Below are 20,919 nucleotides of genomic sequence, written 5' to 3'. Positions count from 1 at the left end.
TGCACAGTACAAATTTGGTGCATCGAACCTGAGAAGCATTGTTCTTGATTGCTTTCTTCCTTCAAGGTGCATTGGAGCCGGTGCAAGCAGTTCTTGTGCTCCATATCCTGAGCCGATGCATTAGTGGTTGGAGTTTGGATAGCAGAGTTTTGCCAGGCCATTCTCAGTGTTCTTCTCGTGGGCTACTGGAGGATACTCAACGGCCTGCAATGTTTCTTCAGAAGCCGTCGAACAAACAGGAAGTGCTGGATCAAGCAACAGTTGGTCATCCGCAGCTTTCTTTGTAGGTCTTTGTGCTGACGCAACGAGGACGGAATGTGAACCTTCGCATTGGACACAAAGTGGTCTCATAATGTTCGGGATCTTATGTATACCGTGGGTGAGATTTACTTGGATCTTTTCCTTTTGTGACAAGCCACTTTATGTGGAGATCATGCAGCTGCAATGCAAGTGGGCGAGAATGTGACACACCTCAACTAGAAGTATGCATGGAACATGTCTAGGCAGTCAGGCAGGTATGCGCAGGCCTATGGGGAACAACTGGGCTAGCGCGGGTGCCACATGGCAGGCTCCTATTTCTCATCTAGTCGGCAGCCTATTTATGCTAGTCATGAACACAAATAGCAAGCCGATAGTCCCAAATCTAGCCGACCACAATATTTGCACCAGCGTTAGACTTCACATAGTGTTTCTTTGTGGGCGCCAAGAGTGTACACTAGCTCACAAGGCTGCAGTTGACGTTTTCACTCAGCCATATCCTTTGTACTAGAGATTCATTTGTATAACTTCTTTCTTGTACATAATACAAACAATAGTTTAGGACACACGTGTGTGGTGTGTGATTCCACCACACACTCCTTTCTATCTATGAAAACCCTAGCACATAGGCACAAGTGTTCTACAATAAGTGAGTTATTAAGTCAATTTAAGGGAGAGCTCCTCATACCAGACTCCAGACCCTACTCTGCTCGGAGGGGTGCACCCTAGTGGTGTAGGACCCCAAGGCAAGCTAAGTCTTCAAATGCTTCTAACCTCCAGCTTGGAGGTGAGCCTTAATGGCTCTATGATTGGACAGTGAGCTTGATGCCAGTGTCCTCATGTTCCTTTGTTTAACAAACCATAAGTAATTTGTAGGATGTGGTCCTAACATTCTAGGTTACCTGCACAAACAGGCCTTTACATTTGATGGAGAGCTAGTAAAAAATGTACAAGCAAACATATACTTGGGAATCCTTTTCACACCTAAAATTTACAATGAGACCAGATGCCACATCACAACTAGAGAGATCTTTCAGTAGGTTGGGACTTCTTTTTGATTACCTTATGTCACTCGTAGGGATGCTAACGAATTTCATTAATAGGAGGCACTTCACTGATGGATGCAATCTGGCAAGTTCAGATTGGATTTGATGTCTCTTATCTGGCCACTCCAAATAAGGTAAGGTAGATGCCTAGAATGCACACATGAATACAATGCTTTGTAAGACGAGAGATATGTGTTTGTGCATGTGCAAAGGGTCTTCATTCTTATCGAGCATGATGGTGGGTCGTGTGTGAGCATGTGAATTTATTTCTATGCATAGGCATAGCATGCAATTGCACTAGCCAGAACGTAAGGACTGGCCCTGGCCATTGCGGACTTATAATAATATGTGAAAAACTATTGATTCATTTTCAATGCTTTTCATCTATCCTTGGATATATAAAACAATGACCAAGACCCCCCATAACGCGCAACTCCAGCCACCCGTTGCAGAAAAGCAACCAGCGCTCAATGCTTACCTTGCAGCATTCAGCCCCTCCATCTTCTACATTGCACGGAAAGATGAAAACAGCATCTGTACGGATTGTAGGGGGCAGCAGTCAGAGCTGTATGGCAGTAATCACATGTGCGCATGAGCTGTGCAGCAGCAAACAGCACTATACTGACTATACAGCAGCCGTGCATGTGTCATTAGCAATGGACGGACAGGTTCCACTTACCTGGGCACTCTAGACAGTCAGATGTAGCATCAAATCCTGTGCTTATTGTGTGCACACCAGATCTCAGGACACTGTATCTATGCCTCCACAAAGCATTGTAACCAAATTTTTGAGGGGGAAAAAAATACTCGAAAGGGGGGCACCAGCCCAAACTTCAGTCACCACCACAGTATTCTACGCATGAAGCACACATACTGTCAAACCAACAATCATGTATGGTGCACTCTTTTGGGCTATGGGCCTCTCTCACCTAGAGTGGAGCCAAATAGAAAGACAACAGATTCTGATGAGGCCGCCACAATAAACCTTCCACTCCATACCACAGTATTTTAGCCAAGTTTGCAACTTGCCCAATGCACATAGATGTATCATTTCAGCTGAGTATATGCATTCGATAGATCCAGCACACGGGGGGAGACAGTTTGAGGGTAGATAGAAACTACCATGGTCCTCTATGCAAGGCACTCACCGTCACACAAATGTTGGTAAGCACGGGATAGCCATCAAGTATGAAGACCAAAGATGTGTGGCTCTCTACTTCCATGACATTCATAGGCATAAAGAGCAATTTTCTTGAAGACGCAGAGTTGCAAACAAGAAGACACCACAGGTTCACACTCCTTATTTCTTTTTTTGCAAGTATGCCCAACACACATTGCCCCCAGCCCTCAACAGCGCCTAGTTAAAGCTCGATTGAGGCCCACCCATAGGGGACTTGTCTGTAGACATCTCGCAGCACCACAGCATCCCGCAAATCTAGGAGATTCATGATCCAAAGGATATCACACAATCAGAAGGATTGCACCATACTAGTCTAAGCAATAAACAAAGCATTACCTCTTTAAAACCTTATGATGTGTCTTACACCTCTAGAGCACCCAAACAACGATCTTTTTGATCTATAAAAGTATGGCCTATGATGGGAGCAATGATATGGAAATAAACAGGAACCACCTCAGAACGTTCCTCCGATAAGACCTAGAATACTTCACAAAGCACACAAATCAATTAGAAAAAGACCCCCGGTCCGACCATCACATGGTTACAACTAAAAAGTTCCGCCTGTAGCGTCACACAGACATTCCAGTTAATATGTATATCTTATACTACACTCGCTTATATTCCAGATTATTCCAACCAGGCTGTCAGCACCATTGTTCTTTATCCTGTCACTCTCTACCCTTGAATGCAAGAAAAAAGGGTGCATATCACACGCCATGTGCATCCTGAGAAGATCCTATCAATGTCATCAATCAATCAACAAGGTAATTTAACAGGTTTAGCTGTGAGGGTGCTTTTGAGAGTAGCTATGCTTGAAACATATGACACATACCTAAAAACAGCTTAAATGCATTTGGCACTGGTCGCCGTTGGGTGGCCCAGAATATGTCTGTCTTTTTGGACAGATACAAGCCAGGGTCAATAATTATGGGCTTAGCCCTCTGAAATCTGTGACATAACAAAACAAACAACCTTCATGATCAGTAACAAACTCCTTGCCCATCTTAAAAAGAGGACAATAACTTTCTTGGCTTTCCAAATTGTTCAGAATTCAAAGCTGCAACTTAACGTACTCCTTCCATCCAATGTCACTGGTATGCTCAATGAAGTTGAGGTCCCTTGGCAGGTAGGAAAAGACATGAAGAAAGTCTGCAAATTAAAACGCCAAATCAGACATGAAAATCAGCAGCAATGAACCCCGAAAGTACAATTTTCTGCTTACAAATTCTGAAGCAAATGTGTGTCCCATGAGTATAATTCTTCCAGAAAACCTCAAGCACGCAAATTGCCATATATTTGAAGGAGAAATTGTAACGTGTGGAAGCTTACAGAAAAGGATTATACTTCGATAAATACTTTCAGCCCAATGTAGAGAAGAGAAGAGTGGAGAGAGAGAGAGAGAGAAAGAAAGAAGAAAGAAAGATATATTAACGTCTACGAGAGGCCAAAGTCGGCCTATGAGACAAAAAATAATACAACTGTGTTCTTCCGGTCATCGGAAGAAAAGAAACAAAAGAAAAAGTGTGCATGTGTCTGGATACAACTGTGAATCATCATGGATCGGTGGAGCCCATATACAAACAATATAAGGGGGGTGGGGATGTGGATGGAGTGCTAAGGCAAGATGCATCTCTATATGCTGAAGGGGTAGTACAAGCATGCTATGCAGATCTATGTCTAACTCCATCCATAAGAGGGATATAAGATATCATACATCGCCGATGTTGAGGCTGTGAATGGCATGAACATGTACCCTGAGTCTGAATGAAAGCGAGCTACCCTCTCCTGTGTCTCCATCTGGTGTCTCATTCGGATAGCTGCTATCTCTCGGTGACGGATAGCTGCTATCTCTCAGGGTGCTCTATGTCCAGTCTGTCTAGGTCTCCTCCTGGCTCTCAATTCCTCTGCTCTCTGTGCGGTCACCCCACGTGGTACATCAGCTGGCACTCGCATAGCTCTCTGGAAGAAATCTGTGAGCTGGGACTGTCTCCCACCCCTAGTGGGAGCAGGTGTCTGGAGGAGTCTCTCTCGAGAACTATGAAGCTCTAGTAGTAGTCTGCCAAGCTGTCGCTGGTCCGAGGCCTCCATCAACTAATGTAGTGAAGAGTGCTCCTCAAACAATCCTGCATATCTATCTCTGACCCCCTGGTGGGCTCTACATCTACATACAAAGTGATCCTCAGTCTCCACCTCCTCGCGGCACAATCTGCATATCCGCTCAGCTCTAGGAACCGGTGCCGCTCTCCCAACCTCTATCTCTAGCTGATGTGATGAGACTCGTAGCTGTCCAATAGCAACACGAGAGCTGTGTGGCATGTATACATCCTTACCGCGGTCGATGTATAAACCCATCCCCTGAGATGCTCATAAAGTGGTCTCTGTAATACATCATCTTCGATGGTAGTGGGCTCTCTGGTGCTGTCCATGTCTCCTGTATGTAGTGCTGCCATATGTCCTGTCTCATCACTCTGTTCCTCTCATTGAGAGAGAGGTAACCCCGTGGAGCAGACTGATCATACTGAAAAGGTGGCAACCGCTCAATGTCTATACCATGATGTGAGAACCACTGTAGCATCTGTGCATACCAAGATCCAGTGTGTCCAGCCTCGGCCAGCTGTCTGGATGCCTCAAAAGCTCGGCGGGATAATCTCTCCATGGGCATCTCCCTCATCCTGTATATAAAGGAGATCGTCTGGAACAATGCCTCCACTGCCATAGGTGGTGCAGCAAACTCAGCTCGAACAATGTCGTGCGGGACGGATGGTTTGCTGCGTATCATCCTCGAGAGCATCAAGATCTGTGGTCTCTCCAGTTGTACCCATGTGGAGGCTGCAAGCCCTGGTGCCCAAACCGCTGCTGCATACATCATGCCCCAGAACCGATGGTATGATGATGAGTGCAGAAACCTTTACTGCAGTCTCCGAGTGCAGAGGGCTCGCGGGGAGATCACCCGGAGGCAGGCAGGTAGGAGGATGCATACTCTCACCCACCGTAAGCGGCGAGCTTATGAGGAGGCTCAGTACTGGGACACATATCACATGCTCATGAGCAGAGATGCTGCTGCTGCTTCGAGGAGACTCAGAGAGTCCCGTCCTCCCACACCTATTGCCGATCCTCAGACCTGGCAGACATATTTAGAGAGATTTTATGATGTGACTATGTAGGTGGCCGTCCTGTCTGTATGTGGTATGGGAAACTCCTCGCGGCTGCGGAGTGCAGTACATGTGAGAGCTGGGAGGTGAGCATGGCCATGGGTGCCGATGGATCTAAGGCAAATAGCTGATCATGAACATGATAGTCGTACACCTCGGCTAGGTCCTGAGTGAAGTGAAAAATAGTGCGTGGTGGCTGTATGATGGGTGGATGGGTCTCCAATAAGCTCCTGAAAGTGAGGGATAGGTATGTATGATCCGCCCCAATGGGGCATGGTGGTACGGTGAAGTGAGACACCATATCTGCTGCCTCTCGGGATCCCATCACATAATTCACTGTACTACTACCGCCTCCCACTGGAAAGCAAGTCAACCCACCTGAATCTGGCCACTGAGTCATCCCGTTATAAATAACGAGATGGTGTCGGGCCCCAAGCTCCAGCAAATGTTGCCCATATCCAGTGCTGTCAGCTCCTCCATCAGCGAAGATCCGAGTGGTCCCTGTATCCTCTGTAGCTAGCGGCTCTAGTCTCAGTGGATCCTCAAAGTCATAGATCTCGCACTGTCTGCTCTGAGTCCGTGCATTGAAGTCCCCCATCAAGAAGACTTCTCCCAGTGTCGAATAGTGTAAGATCTCCTCAGATAAGACAGAGTATGGAGACTCACTAGCCTCTCCTCCACCCGGCTCCTCGGTGGTGGCAAACCGCGACCCCTTCGGAGGAAAGTAGCAAAGGGCAATATAAATCCATCTGGTCTCCGAGAGGCGTAAGCTAATCCACATGTATCTCGCCTCCGAGTCTCGTGCTACGACTCGAACATGCTCATGTAACCCATGCCTGAAAAGCACTGCAATACCTCCTGAACCTCGGGAGGTGGCCTCTCTCATCCCCTGTCGTTGAGCTGACTCCCACTGATAACCCTCAACCCGTGGTAAGCCCCTCTCCGGGCTCTCATGTGTCTCTGTCATCAAGATGATATCCCAGCCCTCCATCACCTCCTCAAGTCTCCCTGGATGTGTCCATAGGACTCCATTACAGTTCCAGATTGCTTTGTGTATCTCTTTGTCTTCATGTTGTTTCCTCCGTGTCTCATAGGCCAGATGGCGCTATTCGACCCTCTTTCCATCAATGTAGATGTGACCATCCCTATAATGTGCCTTCTTCCCTTCTTTGCGTGCCGCCTTGATCTTCGGCAGGCATAATCTTCTGTGCTCCAGTTGCATCCATGTGAGGTCATCATCGAAGTAGATGGGGTCCCCTGGCAAGCTCCTCAAGATAGCCCGTCTTCCAATAAAGCTCATCCTACTCTCCTCGTCCGGAAACTGTAGCACTAAGGCCTTGCCTTTGGTGGAGTCCTTTGGGGTTGTCCTCCATACTCTAGTGAATGGGAGCGGCTCATCCTCCTTTAGTCCTACCTTGGTACATAGGTTCCGCCCGTCAATCTCGGGCCTGGAGGTAGTGCTCTCTGGTATCCCTGTGACTCGGATGTTGAGGCGCTTGATCCGTCGCATCTTCTCTTCATCAAGAGTGGACTGCATCATGTGTACATCTTCTTGTACCTCCTTCTTGATGTTCTTCTTCATCACTTGTACATCTTCTTGCACCGCCTTTTTGATGTTCTTCTTCATCACTTCTACCCATCCTTCGCGGGCCGCCTCCATTTTCCCCTCGATTGTGTGGGTGAGGGTTTTGGTGATCTCTTCTTTGATTGCCTCTTTGTCCACCTCAAGAGTCTCTCCTTCCTCCTGTAAAATCGCGTAAGGATGCCACTTCGCCCTTCAAAAGGTTGATTTCCTCCTGCATGGCGAGCTTTTCCTTCTCCCACTCCTCTTGCATGGTAAGCTTCTCTTCCTTCCATATTTCGGCTTCGGCCTCCAGCTTCCCCATGCGAGTCAATAAGTCCTTCTTGATGGCGGTGATGGTGCTGTCCAGTGTCTTCTTCTAGTCCTTAATAAGATCCCTAAGGATATGATCAAGCTGGCTAATTTTGTCATCTACATACCCTCCCATTGTAGAGGGAGGGAATGTTTGAAAGGAGCAGGTAAATATGTGGGAGAGAGAGAGAAGAAATGGATGAAATTCAAGTCCCCATTATGTTGCTGCCTTGGGGGCCTGAGCAAGGGTGGGTGGGAAAAGGGCGCAGACAGATGCAGGCGAACAGTGACAGAGAGGCCTGGCGAAAAAGACGGGCTGAGAGGGGGCGACTGCTGGCGAAAAGTGACAGAGAGGCCTGACGAAAGAGACGGGCTGCACACATAGGGGGGCGAATGCAGGCGAACAGTGACAGAGAGGCGCAGGCAGGCAGCGGGAGGGGTGGGCGCAGAGCGAAACGGAAAGGGTGGGCGCAGCGGGAGGGAGGGGCGCAGGCAAGCAGCGGGAGGGAGGGGAGAGCGAAGAGCGGGAGGGGGGGCGCAGGCAAGCAGCGGGAGGGGTGCAAGCGGGCAGCGTGAGGGGTGGGCGCAGAGCGAAACGGAAGGGGTGGGCGCAGCGGGAGGGGGGGCGCAGGCAAGCAGCGGGAGGGGAGAGCGAAGAGCGGGAGGGATGGGCGCAGAGCGGAGCGGGAGGGGTACAAGCGGGCAGCGAAGCGGGAGGGGTGGGCGCAGCGGGAGGGGGGGGCGCAGGCAAGCAGCAGGCAGTGAAGCGGGAGGGGGGGGCGCAGGCAAGCAAGCGGGAGAGAGAGACCTAGAGGCCTAGAGAGAGAGAGAGAGAGAGATGAAATGAAATGATATATTAACGTCTCTAAGAGGCCATAATGGCCTATGAGACCAAAACTGAGAGTACATCTGAAGTTGGTGTCTCATCAAAGAGAACAACTAAATGAGACTAAAAAGTACAATAAACTGATTGTCCTACAGTTAAAAGAACAGAACTGTAAGACTCCGAGATGATACTGAGTAGAAAATATTGGAAAATACTAAAAAATGTATATTAGGTAGATCCATGTATGCTGATCAATTGAAGTGTTGCCCTCTCCTTAGATCAAGTATCTCCGCCATGGGGCTGTCTAGAATGGAGAGATCGTAGAAGCAAGGTAGGCGCCTCCGATGCCGAGCAATAATGGCTCTGATCTGGCGATGGTGAGGATGCCGTGGTCGGGATCTTGGTGGGCGTGGCCGATGAGCACGACATAAGATAACTCCTCTATCAGTGGTGACTCCCTGGGAGCGTGGTCGGTGCCCTAATGGCCCAATGGAGGAGGTATCAAGAGGTGTGTGGGCTGAGTTGCTGGTGCTGGCGCCGAAGAAATCTGTCAGGGTCCTCTATCTAGGTACATCATGGCTCGACCTCCTGTCTGCCAAGAGGGTCTCTCTGTGTCTCCTGAGCTCAAGTAGAAACAATCCCAAGCATCTCTGATCCTCAAACTCCATGACCCTGCGTAACGGCCCAAAACCCTCTCGGAAGAGGCAATGATATCTCCCTTGGATCTCATAATAGACTGTACATCGGCAAATGTATCGTTCCTCTGTCTCTACCTCCTGGTAGCATAGCTGACAAATGCGGTCATCCAAGATCTGATGCACATATCGCCCTGTCTCAATCCGCAACTGGTGTGATGAGGTCCGGATCTGTCCAATAGCACAACGTATCCCATGTGATAGGTGTACATCCATGTACGCCGTGCGGGTGATAAAATCATCTAGTGAGACGTGTAGAAAATGGCTCTTGTAATGAGCCATTTTCGTGCCTAAGGGCTCAAGGGGGCTAGTCCATGTCCTCTCTGTGTCCACTCTAATGATATCCATCCTGATCACGCGGTTTTGCTCTGAGCGGGTGAGATCCAAAAATAGACAATCCAGACTGTACTGAAAGGGTGGTAGTGCCTCTATCCGCAAACCATGTAGGTCAAACCATGATCTCATCTGACCGTACCAGCAATGAGTATCTCCATCCTCTGCCAACTGTATGGATGAGCTCAATGCCAATTGGGAGTACCTCTACTGAGGGAGCTCACATAGCCGCTGTAAAAAGGTAACTGCTTGGAATAGGGCCTCGGTTACTACTGGTGGGGCACCCAGCTCAGCCCGAACAATCTCATGTGGTGCTAATGATTTGCTCCGAATCATGCGGACAATCATCATAATTAGTGGTCTCTCCATTTGCCTCCATCCCTCATCTATCCCTCTCTGAGATCTGTGATGTATACTGGGCCCCCAAATTGGAGCTCTGTACAAGAGGGTCGGTGTGACAAGCGTATCAAATAGCCACAATTTGGTGCATGGCTCCTGAAACTGTATGTGTGCACACTGCCTCTCAAGTGCCCCCAAGGCTACATGCCCTCGAGCTAATCTAGCTGTTGCTGCCTCCTTCAAGGAGAAACGCGGTCCTGTGAAAGTAACTCCCAAGTAGACATATGACCTAACGTACTCTACCGGCTCCCCTCGGAAAGTGAACTGAGGCTCTGATCTCGTCACCCATGCCTGTGTGGTGTTAAACACCATAACCTTGGTTTTCCCAAGGTTCACTTTCAAATCTCTATCCGCACAGAAAGCCTGTAATGCATCCAGGTGTCTCTGTAATCCCTCCGGAGAGTCTGAGATTAGAACAATATCAGCAGCATATAACAAGATGGGTATCAACACCCCTGCCAGAAATGAAATGAAATGAAATGAAATATTAACGTCTTCAAAAGGCCAAAATGACCTATGAGACCAAAAAGGTTACAACAATTGGTGGATCTGATACAATGTCTATGTAAGAAAAGCTAAAACAACTAAACAACTAACTGAAACTGAAACAACTATGAGGAAAAGTAAGGTACTAGAAGCTTCTAAAAATGGATAACATCTGGAAAGGAAAACTCCAGCAACAAAGGTAAGCATCATATACATCACTATCCAAATATGTCTCTCATCGGTCGATGGCGGATATCCTCAATGTCCCCCATGGTGAGTACTCTGACTGGACGTCTCCCATGCCGTGCTAGTATGGTCCTTATCCTTTGTTGTAGTCTCCGTCGGTGTCGAGATGGGCCTCTCATCTTGGGGCGCCTGGACCGCCCCAGCTCTATAGCCCGATCAATCAGTGTACCTCTGGTGCAGCTATACTCTGGGGCTAGCTGCAATGCCTGCTGGCCTGACTGCTCAATCTCTGGCCGAAAGAAGTCTATAATCTCCCTCTGTAGGTGTCTCTCCCTCTCTTATCCCCTCCCTCTCAAGAGACCCTCTCTATGTCTACGCAGCTCCAGCAAGTATAATCCGAGGCATCTCTGATCCTGGTATCTCATGACTCTGGTCATTACCCTTTGGCACGTGCTCGGGAACTCCAAGGGCAGTCTGAGATCACAAATACCATGTCTAAAAATGCAATGCTTCAAAAGGTTCGTGATTTGGCAATTGTCCTAGGCCTAGTACACGGCCTTGTTGATTCTTTTCTGGGAAGGTTTATGAAAATTGTACAATGGAATGTAAAGGGTATTTCTTCGCGCCAAAAGCAATTCAGGCTTTGGCGTACAATTTTTTGTCATGGTTGGGATGTTTTGTGTGCAGTTGAACATAAGCAGCATAAGTTGCCTGGCAAAGCCTATGTATATAAGGGTTTCATGTTTTCTACAGCAGACATCCTGCTTCGCAATCAGGTGTTATGTTTGCCGTTTGTTCACAGTTTCAGCCTTCTCTTGTGATTCAAGATGTTCATGGAAGATTTCTAGTGATACAGATTGTTTGGGATGATACGCCTTTATGGTTGTTAGGGGTGTATGCTCCAAATAATGCTCGTGCACGCCATTTGCTGTGGAATGACTTGTGTGCTCTTTCAATCTCTCATCCTGGCTTTGTGATGGGAGACTTTAATGTGTGTGTCTCCAGGGAGCAAGCCACGTCGCCTCATTCTGTAATGGATGGCCCGGAGAGAATGGCGTGGGAAGCTTTTGCAGCAAGGTCGCTAAAACAGGACATGTGGTCTTGGTTGCATGCAGATGAAAGGGGTTACACTTATGCCTCACAACAGTTTTGGGACACTTACGCTAGATTGGATAGGATGTATATCAAGATCTCTTTTTGCCAGAGGTTCTTACTATGATGGTTGATCAGCAACAGGTTTTCTCGGATCATTGGCCGCTTGTGTTTGAAATGGTCTATCATCCTGTGGATGCATATAAAGGCTTGTTGGGACGCTTGCCTTTGCGCTTAAATCACACTTTTTTGGAGCATGAAGTTTTTGATGTTTAGCTTCCTACTCTTATTCATCCATATCAATATGGATTTGTGCATGGCAGGAATATTTTGCATAATATTCTTAATGTTCAAATTGGAGTGGATTATGCCAAGGCAAAGAAGCAAGAGATTGTGATGGTGCAACTGGATCTTGAAAAAGCTTTTGATCATGTCAGCTGGTCTTTCCTTTCTCAGTTAATGACAGCCATGGGCTTTGATCCCAAAATAGCTAATTTGGTGCATTTACTTGGCTCTGGCTCTATCACGTGGATTATGCTCAATGGGCTTTTGGATGGTATTTCTCTCACCCGTTCTCTCCGGCAGGGCTGTCCTCTTAGCCCTCTTTTCTTTGCCATTGCCACTCATCCGATGTTATCTCGCCTAGATGCTATGGCATCGCATGGTGAAGTGGTTGGTTTGCATCTCCCTCATGGCAAGCAATTGGTTGCTCAAGCCCTTGCGGATGACACTTTTATGTTTCTCAGGGCCGAAAAAGCCAATATAGATAGAGCAATGGAAGCTTGGAATAATTTTGCATTGGCTTCTGGGCTGAAAACAAATTCAACAAAATCAGCCCTCATTGTATGCACGGAATTTGATCTTGAGACATTAGGGTGGCAAGGCCGTGTGGTGCATACACGAGACATTGTTCGTCATCTTGGGTATCCGGTGGGTGTGGATGTGGAGCCCCAAGCGCTTCTTGCTTGGATTTCTGCTCGGATCTCGGATAAATTTGTGTATTGGAAAGCTCAAGGGTGGCCTATGCACGTGAGGGTTAAGGTAGCTCAGGTTATTATGCTTAGCATGATTTCCTATTTTTTGCCTTTGCTACCTTGGACGCACAAATCTCTTCTCCGTTTGGTTGCTCCCATTCGGTTTATGCTGTGGAAGAGGCAAGGAAATATTATGGATCAAACATGGATAGCTTGGAATCACATTACGACGTCCAAAAGAATGGATGGGACTGCTTTACTGGATGTCCGCTTGCATATGGTGGCACGTAGGTGGTCGCTTTTTCAGGATATGTGTTTGCAGCAACAGCCTTGGGTATTTATGGCTCGTGACTTGATTGAGTTGGAGGGATTGTCACATGGACGGACACGTGTGTAGGCTTCATGGTGGGCGGCTCATCCTGTCCGTATTCGCTCATCTCACATTTTATCGCATATTCTCCTTTCTTGGCATGAAGTTCTACTATTGGCTCGGTGGGATCCTGGCCATGAAAGACTACTTTTGAACTCTTTGCAGTTCGAAACATTCGTGGAGTCGCGTGTCATTGTTTGGCCAGACAGAGATGCTTCACGCATACAACTCAACCGCATGGTCAGGTTAGACTTGGTTAGAATCCAAGATGCTGTGATACCTAGTCGTGACAGGCCATATTCCTCGCACATTTCAGCCACTATGGGTTGACATCATGCATGCAGTTGAGCCTTTTACTCCATTGCCTCGGCCATCTGCAAATCAGCCTTGGCTTGATTGGGCACTATGTAAATCTGGTGACTTTATATCACTTTCAGCTAACCAGGTTTATCATAAGCTAGTATCAGAGAAAGATTGGGTTTCAGCCAAGGCCAATAAGGTGTGGGGATTGCATAAGTCTAAATCATGGTGGCAGAAAACTCTTATGCGTGGTTGGCAATCTAAACTCCCTTACCAAGGTAAGGTTTTCATTTGGAGGATGTTGGTGGGAGGATTACCTACACGGGATCAGCTCAGCCGTCATAAAATTACATTGGTCTCTTGCTTCTTCTGCACGACATGCACTGAAACAATTATGCATCTGTTCATGAGTTGTCCAGTGGCCCGTCAGATTTGGTCTTTTGTCTCTCACGTTTGGGAGGCAAGGTCTACTGTTTCGGCTCATCAGTGGATATTTGGGATTTATCCTCAAGTCATTACTTCGGACAGTCACCTTGTGATATTCCATTTCCTTAGATGGACAGGACTTTGGCATATTTGGACTACACGGAATGGGTTCATATTTGATTCCTTGTCTGGAATACATGGGCACATTCTACGTATCCGCGGTTTGCTACTTTGGCAGTTTTCTTCTCTTCTCTCAGCTCAGCTACTGGATGCAGATGTTATTTCGTTATGGTCTACGGCGGCTCGGCTGGCTCATCTTTGATGCTTTTATCTGGGATGCTTATTTGGCTAGGAGGCTTTCTTATTAGTGTACAAGTTTGCATGGTCATGATCCTTTAGAGGATCTTTTGTGGGGGTTTTTTTTGGGGCCATAGGTTCAGTGTGAGCCATGTGGCTGATGTACATTTTTACATATAATATAAAACACCATTTCACGAAAAAAAAGAAGTAGAGGCACAGAAAAAAAACGCAACAGCTCCTTCTTGAAGAAAAAACACAGCACTTCAAATGCAGCACCTTCAAAACGCAGGAGAAGAGGGAAGCAAAAAAAACACAAAACGTGGCAGCCAGGACCTAAACATCTGATAACATGTTGAAGTATGTAGAGGGAGAAACATAGACAAGAGAGAGAGAGAGAGAGAGAGAGAGAGAGAGAGAGAGAGAAATCAAATGAAATGAAATGATATATTAACGTCTCTAAGAGGCCATAGTGGCCTATGAGACCAAAACTGAGAGTACATCTAAAGTTGGTGTCTCATCAAAGAGAACAACCAAATGAAACTGAAAAGTACAATAAACTGACTGTCTTACAGTTATAAGAACTGTAAGTAAGACTCCTAGATGTTACTGAGTAAAAAATACCAGAAAATGTATATCAAGTAGGTCCATGTATGCCGACCAGTTGAAGTGTTGCCCTCTCCTCAAATCAAATATCTCCGCCATGGGGCTGTCTAGAATGGAGAGGTCGTAGAAGCAAGGTACGCACCTCCGATGCCGAGCAATAATGGTGAGAGAGAGAGAGAGAGAGAGAGAGAGAGAGAGAGAGAGAGAGATTGTTGACAAGATCACCTTTATTGATTAGCAAGAGGTTTACAATGGTGATAGCCAACAGATGAGCATTACAATGTGTGCTTGGGATTGGATACAAAACAAGTGATGAGTGGAGGCCCTTTATATAGGACGGCATGAAGCTGGCCGACAGCAATAAAACAGCCCACAACTCATAAAAAATAGATAAAATACAAGTGTGCCAATAAAAAGGACAAGTTCCCAAATCAATGACATCACAATATTCTAACAAATTTTACATGTTTTCCCATAATAGATGCAAAGTGGATGGAACCTCCTTCACAAAGTTATGGTTTAAGTTTATAGTTTTTTCTGTAACAGTGTCTAGCAATTGGAGCCAAGGTGATTCTCCGACCACCGAGAACCTTTACAAACTTTTGAAAAAGCATTCCAGCTGAGACTAAAGTTTCAAAGCACCCACTGGGCGCAGGGAGGGGAGGGTTGGGGTGGGTTGTTTTACAAGACACAAGGAAGCCTTGTGTAGAGTCAATCCTTTACACCGTTGTTGCAAACAATATTATATACAGTCCTTAACAATATCTGATGTCTTGTGTATATGTGTAGCATCAACCTCTACATGTCTGATCAATTTGCTAGTTTGCTCTTTGTTTTAATTTGAGTCATTGAAGTGATGACATCTTGTGATCATACCCAGCACCATGAGATTCAACGTGATGAATTCATGACAACTCTGGCCCGTTTAAACTTAGGCTAGAGATGCATAGGCCTACACGTGGTAATTCATGATGTCAGACCAGAAATTTCCAAAGGGGCTCGCAGCCACTCTTTCTCTTGAATTACCAAAAAAAGGACCTACCAGGATACTTCTGCGTCCTAGAGGTAACCCCTAGGTCATGTGCATATGCAATAAAAATTGGAGTCCTAGCTGCTGTCACTGCTTGCTATTTGCTGGGGACGTCTATGGGTGGGCCTAGGAAGGTTTCATGTCTATCAATGAGCTGTAGCATTGTTCCTAATGCTTCATATGACATCCATCCAGGTACTGACTACTCTCTCTCTCTCTCTCTCTCTCTCTCTCTCTCTCTAAGGTGTCATCAAAACAATTGATAATATGCAAAAGGAAGCCAAGTATCACACACACCAAACAAATGCCAATGCCTGTAGATCAGGGCATCTTGGCATGGAGGGGATCTACCAACTCAGCTATTGGGACATCTCACAATTAACCAAAACTAGAGTATATGTCACCTGAGCTTTATGCACAACATGTCACATCTTAAAGCATAAGGAAATCTGGCAGTATAAGAGCACATACCATCTTGAGTTATCAAAGGGTAATCAGATGCGCTGAGATTGATAAACCAGTCCCAATCTTGACCTTTTCTGAGTAAAATAGCCGCCGCATGCAGGGTGCATGCAGTCATGCTGGGTCCCTTGTAGGTTATAAGATTTGCTTTTCCAATAACATCCACATTCCCTACTTCAGCAAGGGTAGGGTGGAGTTTCACGTATCTAGCTAGCTCAATTCTTTCTTTAGGCAGGGCCTCCAGATCCAGGTGCAGTATGTAATGGTTTCTGGGATGGTAAAGGGCTTGCAAGACTCTTTTCATTCTGTCTCCATCCCCTTTAGTTCCAGAGATGAGGTAAGCTAATCTAGGGGGTTTGGGGATGTCTGAACCTACAAAATGGCCCAGTTCTGCATCCAAGGGCCTTTCATCTGGCTGTCTGATACTAAAAAACTGGTACAAGGATGACCTGCTTCCTTGAGAAACCCTAAAGCTGGCAGTGGCAGCAAGAAGTAGGGTTAGTGAGACTAGACAACTGGCAACAAGGGGCAACAACCACTTTCTCTCTGCAGCCGCTGCTGCTCCTGATGCTGTGTGCGATTTTTTCATATCTAAAAGGCTTAAAGTAGTGCACCTTACAGAAACCTTCACAGGTGAAGACGGCCCTGGGCTTAATTTGTGTTTTTTCTACTCAGAGGCTCTGTACAGGATGCGAAGGAAAAATGCCCCCTCAAAACGAGTTGAGGAATCGCGATTGCTGCTCAAAGGATCACGCCTTCCGCCATGGCTTTGCTTCTCGAGCAAATAATTCGTTTCTTCAAAGGATCGTTGACTACCAAATGAGCAACAAACTGACGCTGCTTTAGCGAGGGCAGTAGCAGGAAACAGAGGCAGACACAGAAGCGAAAAATTGAAAGGTGAGCGCGTCTGTGGTAGTGGTGGTGGTGGCGGGTAGCGCCGTGCTATATACATCATCAGGGGGGAAATTATGGTTCCGTGTCACGGTAGACTGAACAAGATAGTCAGAACGAAAATTTCGAAAAAAAAAATAAGAGAAAAATTAAAATGTAACTCGTCTAGGACATCCTTTTGCATGAGGTGCGAATCTATTGACTTTATCTCTCTCTTTCTCACACTGTCTCACACACACAAATGGTGAATGTTTTTTTGTTGTGTTTGAGATTGTAGAGAGGCAAAAAAGCACAAAGAGGTTCTCTGCTCGCCGCTCTACCCACGGCATGTAATTTTAGTACCCTCTTCTCGCATTATATATATATATATATATATATATATGTATGTATGTATTTATTTACTTTCAGTGCCCTTTTCTCGTGTGTGCATACACACACACACACACATATATATATATATGAGGAAAGTTTCTCGTATTCTCATGGGAAAGATAATTTTGGTGCAATCTATTGCACTTTTGTAAGTGTTCTCATGATAAGTCTATTAACTTTATATCCCCGCCCTCTCAAGCACACACACAAATGCTGATTTAAAAAGGGTTTGCAAAGAGGTTCTCTGTTCTACCCACGACATGGATTACCCTCTTCTCGTATATTTCTTTCTTTCTTTCTTTTGTTTCAGTACCCTCTTCTCGTGTGTGTGTGTGTGTGTGCGCGCGCGCGCACGCACATATGTATGTGTGTGTATATATATGAGGAAAGTTTCTCATGTTCTCATGGGAAATATCATTTCAATGCAATCTTTTTCAAATGTTTTGATGGTAAATATATTGACTTTATATCCCCCCCCTTTTCAAACACACACATAAATGATGATTTAAAAAAGGGTTTCTCTTTCCAAATGTACATGGAAAAAGTTTCTCATGTTCTCATGGAGAAAGATCATTTTTTTGGATGTTCTACTAGTAAATCAGTGATTTTATATCCCTCTACCCCACACACACACAAATGGTGATTTAAAAAGGGTTTCTCTTTCCAAATATACATGGGGAAAGTTTCTCGCGTTCTCATGGGAAAGATTATTTTTGTGCAACACACTACAGTTTTGCACTTGTTTTGACAACAATGGGAAAGGTGATTTTGCAACTATAAGTGTGAGCCCTTGTCCTTACATCCCAAGGTTCATATTTTCTTATGGATGTAGTTTAACTTTATAGCACTAAACTTGAAATATTATCATCATGCACCTTATCTCATAAGACATGCATTTAAGTTCACTGAAGTGCAATTTCAAATATAATCATCCATATTGCCATTTGGGCTCATATAGAGGGACTAGCTTCTCTGCATTCATGAGGGAGTGAGACCATGGGGTTTTCTTATTGCTAGGGCTCGTATAGAGGGACTAGCTTCTCTGCATTCATGAGGGAGTGAGACCATGGGGTCTTCTTATTGATAGGGCTCATATAGAGGGACTAGCTTCTCTGCATTCATGAGGAAGTGAGACCATGGGGTTTTCTTATTGCTAGGGCTACCCTACCTTGGACTTCAAAAAATAATAAAATTAGCAGCTTACAAGGTGTGGCCTTCATGTGAAACACATTACTCGTGATTTTTTTCTTGGGGTGGCTTTCTTTTCAAACCTAAGTTTTAGAGGGGCTTTTATTTGAAGACCAAAATGGGTCTTGAATGTCAAATCCCCACGGACCCCCTCGTGATCGATCTTGGTTCGAGACTTGAATCCTGCAAACAAAACAAACAAACAAACAAACAAGGGGGTGCAGGCCTGACTCACCTCCCAACCATGACAGCCGTGGGCAAGCCCACAGTCTTAGATGTCCCCACTGAGCCACGAGCTGAGCTAACTAGGTTGACGTACCGACCAATCTCCTCCTCGTGACGTCCCATACTACCACGAAGCTGCCCTCGCGGGCCTCGAGATTGCTGCCGGCCTCGGCTGCATAAGCAAGTGCACGTTTGCACACTAGATCCAGGCTCCAAGACAATAGAGCTCTCACAAACTCGCGAGATTCTCTATATCCCAATAACTAACCTTGGCCACCCTTTTATAGGCTCTTGGAAGGTCATCGGGCATCCACACTTGGACGCCCGCCCGTCCATACTTGGATGCCTGCTCGTGAGTATTTCCCTAACTCATCTCGTCAATCAGCCTGCCTAGTTCCAAGCTTCCCCAAGCCTCGAAACTAGTCTTGCGTGCATGTAGCACACGGTAGATACACACTGTGCACATGACATTGAAGCCCATTGCACCCTTCAAATTTGAGCATTACTTCTCATTTGGACTTTTCCATGATATGACCGTATCCCAGTCTATTTTAGTGGTTGTGAATTCTAATAGATATTTTCATACTTAATAGAAGTCATTTTTTGCCCCAAAAAAAGTGATCATCCATGCATTGTATGATCAAATGACTCATTTTTTCATACTTATTAGAAGTCTCATTTTTGTGGAATCATCCATGCACTCTATGACCAAGTGACTCCTTACTCCCCTCGTTTAAGTCCTTATGTGTTGGAATCTTTGTAGAACCTTATTTGTAACTTTTCTTTTAAGTGTTGGGGAGCGTGTTGTATTTGCAACATTGCTTTTATTTTTTGAATGTACCAAACTTTTTACATTGTGTTCTTTACTTTAAACTATATGAATCCAATTTCGGCTTACCTTTGGAAAAGGAAGGACTTTGTGGCATTTTCAAATTTTACAAGTATCCAAAAAAAATTAGTGGAACTCAGTGTTAAACAAGACACAATGAAAAGATATATCTTTAAAGACTATTCCTTCATAAAGAAAAATAATCTTCTTCTTTATGTTGAGAGTACATAACGTTGACAAATACAAAGATTTCTTACTTTTTGATCCTCGCCTTATATTTACTTTTTGATCCTCGCCTTATATTCTCTCTCTCTCTCTCTCTCTCTCTCTCTCTCTCTCTCTCTCTCTCTCTCTCTCTCTCTCTCTCTCTCTCTCTCGGCATAGTTGCTACGACGTAAAAAAAACTTCTCTTCTTCTTCTTCTTCTTCTTCTTCTTCTTCTTCCTCTCTCTCTCTCTCTCTCTCTCACATGCATGCTGAGAGGCCACCATGAGACCTCTTAGCATATCCTTGAGTACTTGGTTGACCCTTTCTGTTTGACCATCACTCTAGGGGTGGTCAATGGTGCTCATATGGAGCATAGTTTCCAACCTTTTGAACACTGCTCACTAGGAGTAACTATTAAACTTACAATCTCTATCACTGACTATATTGGTTGGCAGCCCATAGAGTCGATAGATATTCTCAATAATGAAAAACTGAGCTAACTCTGGCATTTTCATTGTGGTTTTAGTTGAAATAAAGCGAGACATCTTGGTCAACCTGTCCACTACAACCCAAATGGCATTATGGCCTTTGCTAGTTGTAGGTAGACCTACAATAAAATTTATAGAGATGCTTTCCCACTTACCATCAGGGATCTCTAAGGGTTGTAATAGGCCGCCTTTCTTAAGACACTCAGCCTTATTGACCTAGCATTTTTTACAAATGCAAAACATATTCTTGGACATCCTTGTGAAGTCCAAGACAATAGAATTGCCTTCTCACTAAGGCATAGGTCTTCCTAATTTCTTGATGACCTGCACTTGGACTATCATGACACTCATAAAGTATTTAGCACCTAGTGCTGGAGTCTGAGAGTACACACACTCCTCCTTTGTGTAACAAGTACCCATTATCGATGGAAAAATGCTTCTAATAATTAAGCTCGTCCCTAGAAAGAGTGGGAGGGATCCCTGCATATAACAACTTTCCACACCTGGCACTTGCCTCCTTTGAGTGAATCTAAAAATTCACTTTTCAACTCCATAAAATATAACGAGTTGACTTGAGGCATGCGACTTAAGGCATCAGCCCACGACATTGTATTGGCCTTTGTGCTACCTTAATTGAAAGTCGAATTCTTGGAGGATTTCTGTCCATCGAGCTTTACGACCTTTCAAATCAGTTTGAGTTGTCAACCATTGGATGCTCTCATGATCAAA

The 20,919-nt window shown here is 45.5% G+C and overlaps 1 protein-coding gene across 1 annotated transcript in view; it reads right to left on the bottom strand.

Moving 5' to 3' along the window:
* Positions 1-17,192, bottom strand: part of LOC147623356 (beta-glucuronosyltransferase GlcAT14B-like) — a 43,128-nt gene extending 25,936 nt beyond the window's left edge. Inside the window, exons 1-3 of the mRNA XM_086821512.1 lie at positions 16,001-17,192; positions 3,558-3,633; positions 3,317-3,432 (exon numbers count right to left, since the gene is read on the bottom strand). Coding sequence (XP_086677638.1) covers positions 3,317-3,432; positions 3,558-3,633; positions 16,001-16,580 — 772 coding nt within the window. The 5' untranslated portion in view covers positions 16,581-17,192. The remainder of the gene's footprint in view (positions 1-3,316; positions 3,433-3,557; positions 3,634-16,000) is intronic.
* Positions 17,193-20,919: the final 3,727 nt, after the last annotated feature.

The sequence above is a fragment of the Cibotium barometz genome, chromosome 27 (genome assembly GCF_041138505.1).
Source record: "Cibotium barometz isolate CiBa-2024 chromosome 27, ASM4113850v1, whole genome shotgun sequence".
Classification (NCBI taxonomy): Eukaryota; Viridiplantae; Streptophyta; class Polypodiopsida; order Cyatheales; family Cibotiaceae; genus Cibotium; species Cibotium barometz.
This window is presented reverse-complemented; position numbering and strand designations above follow the sequence as displayed.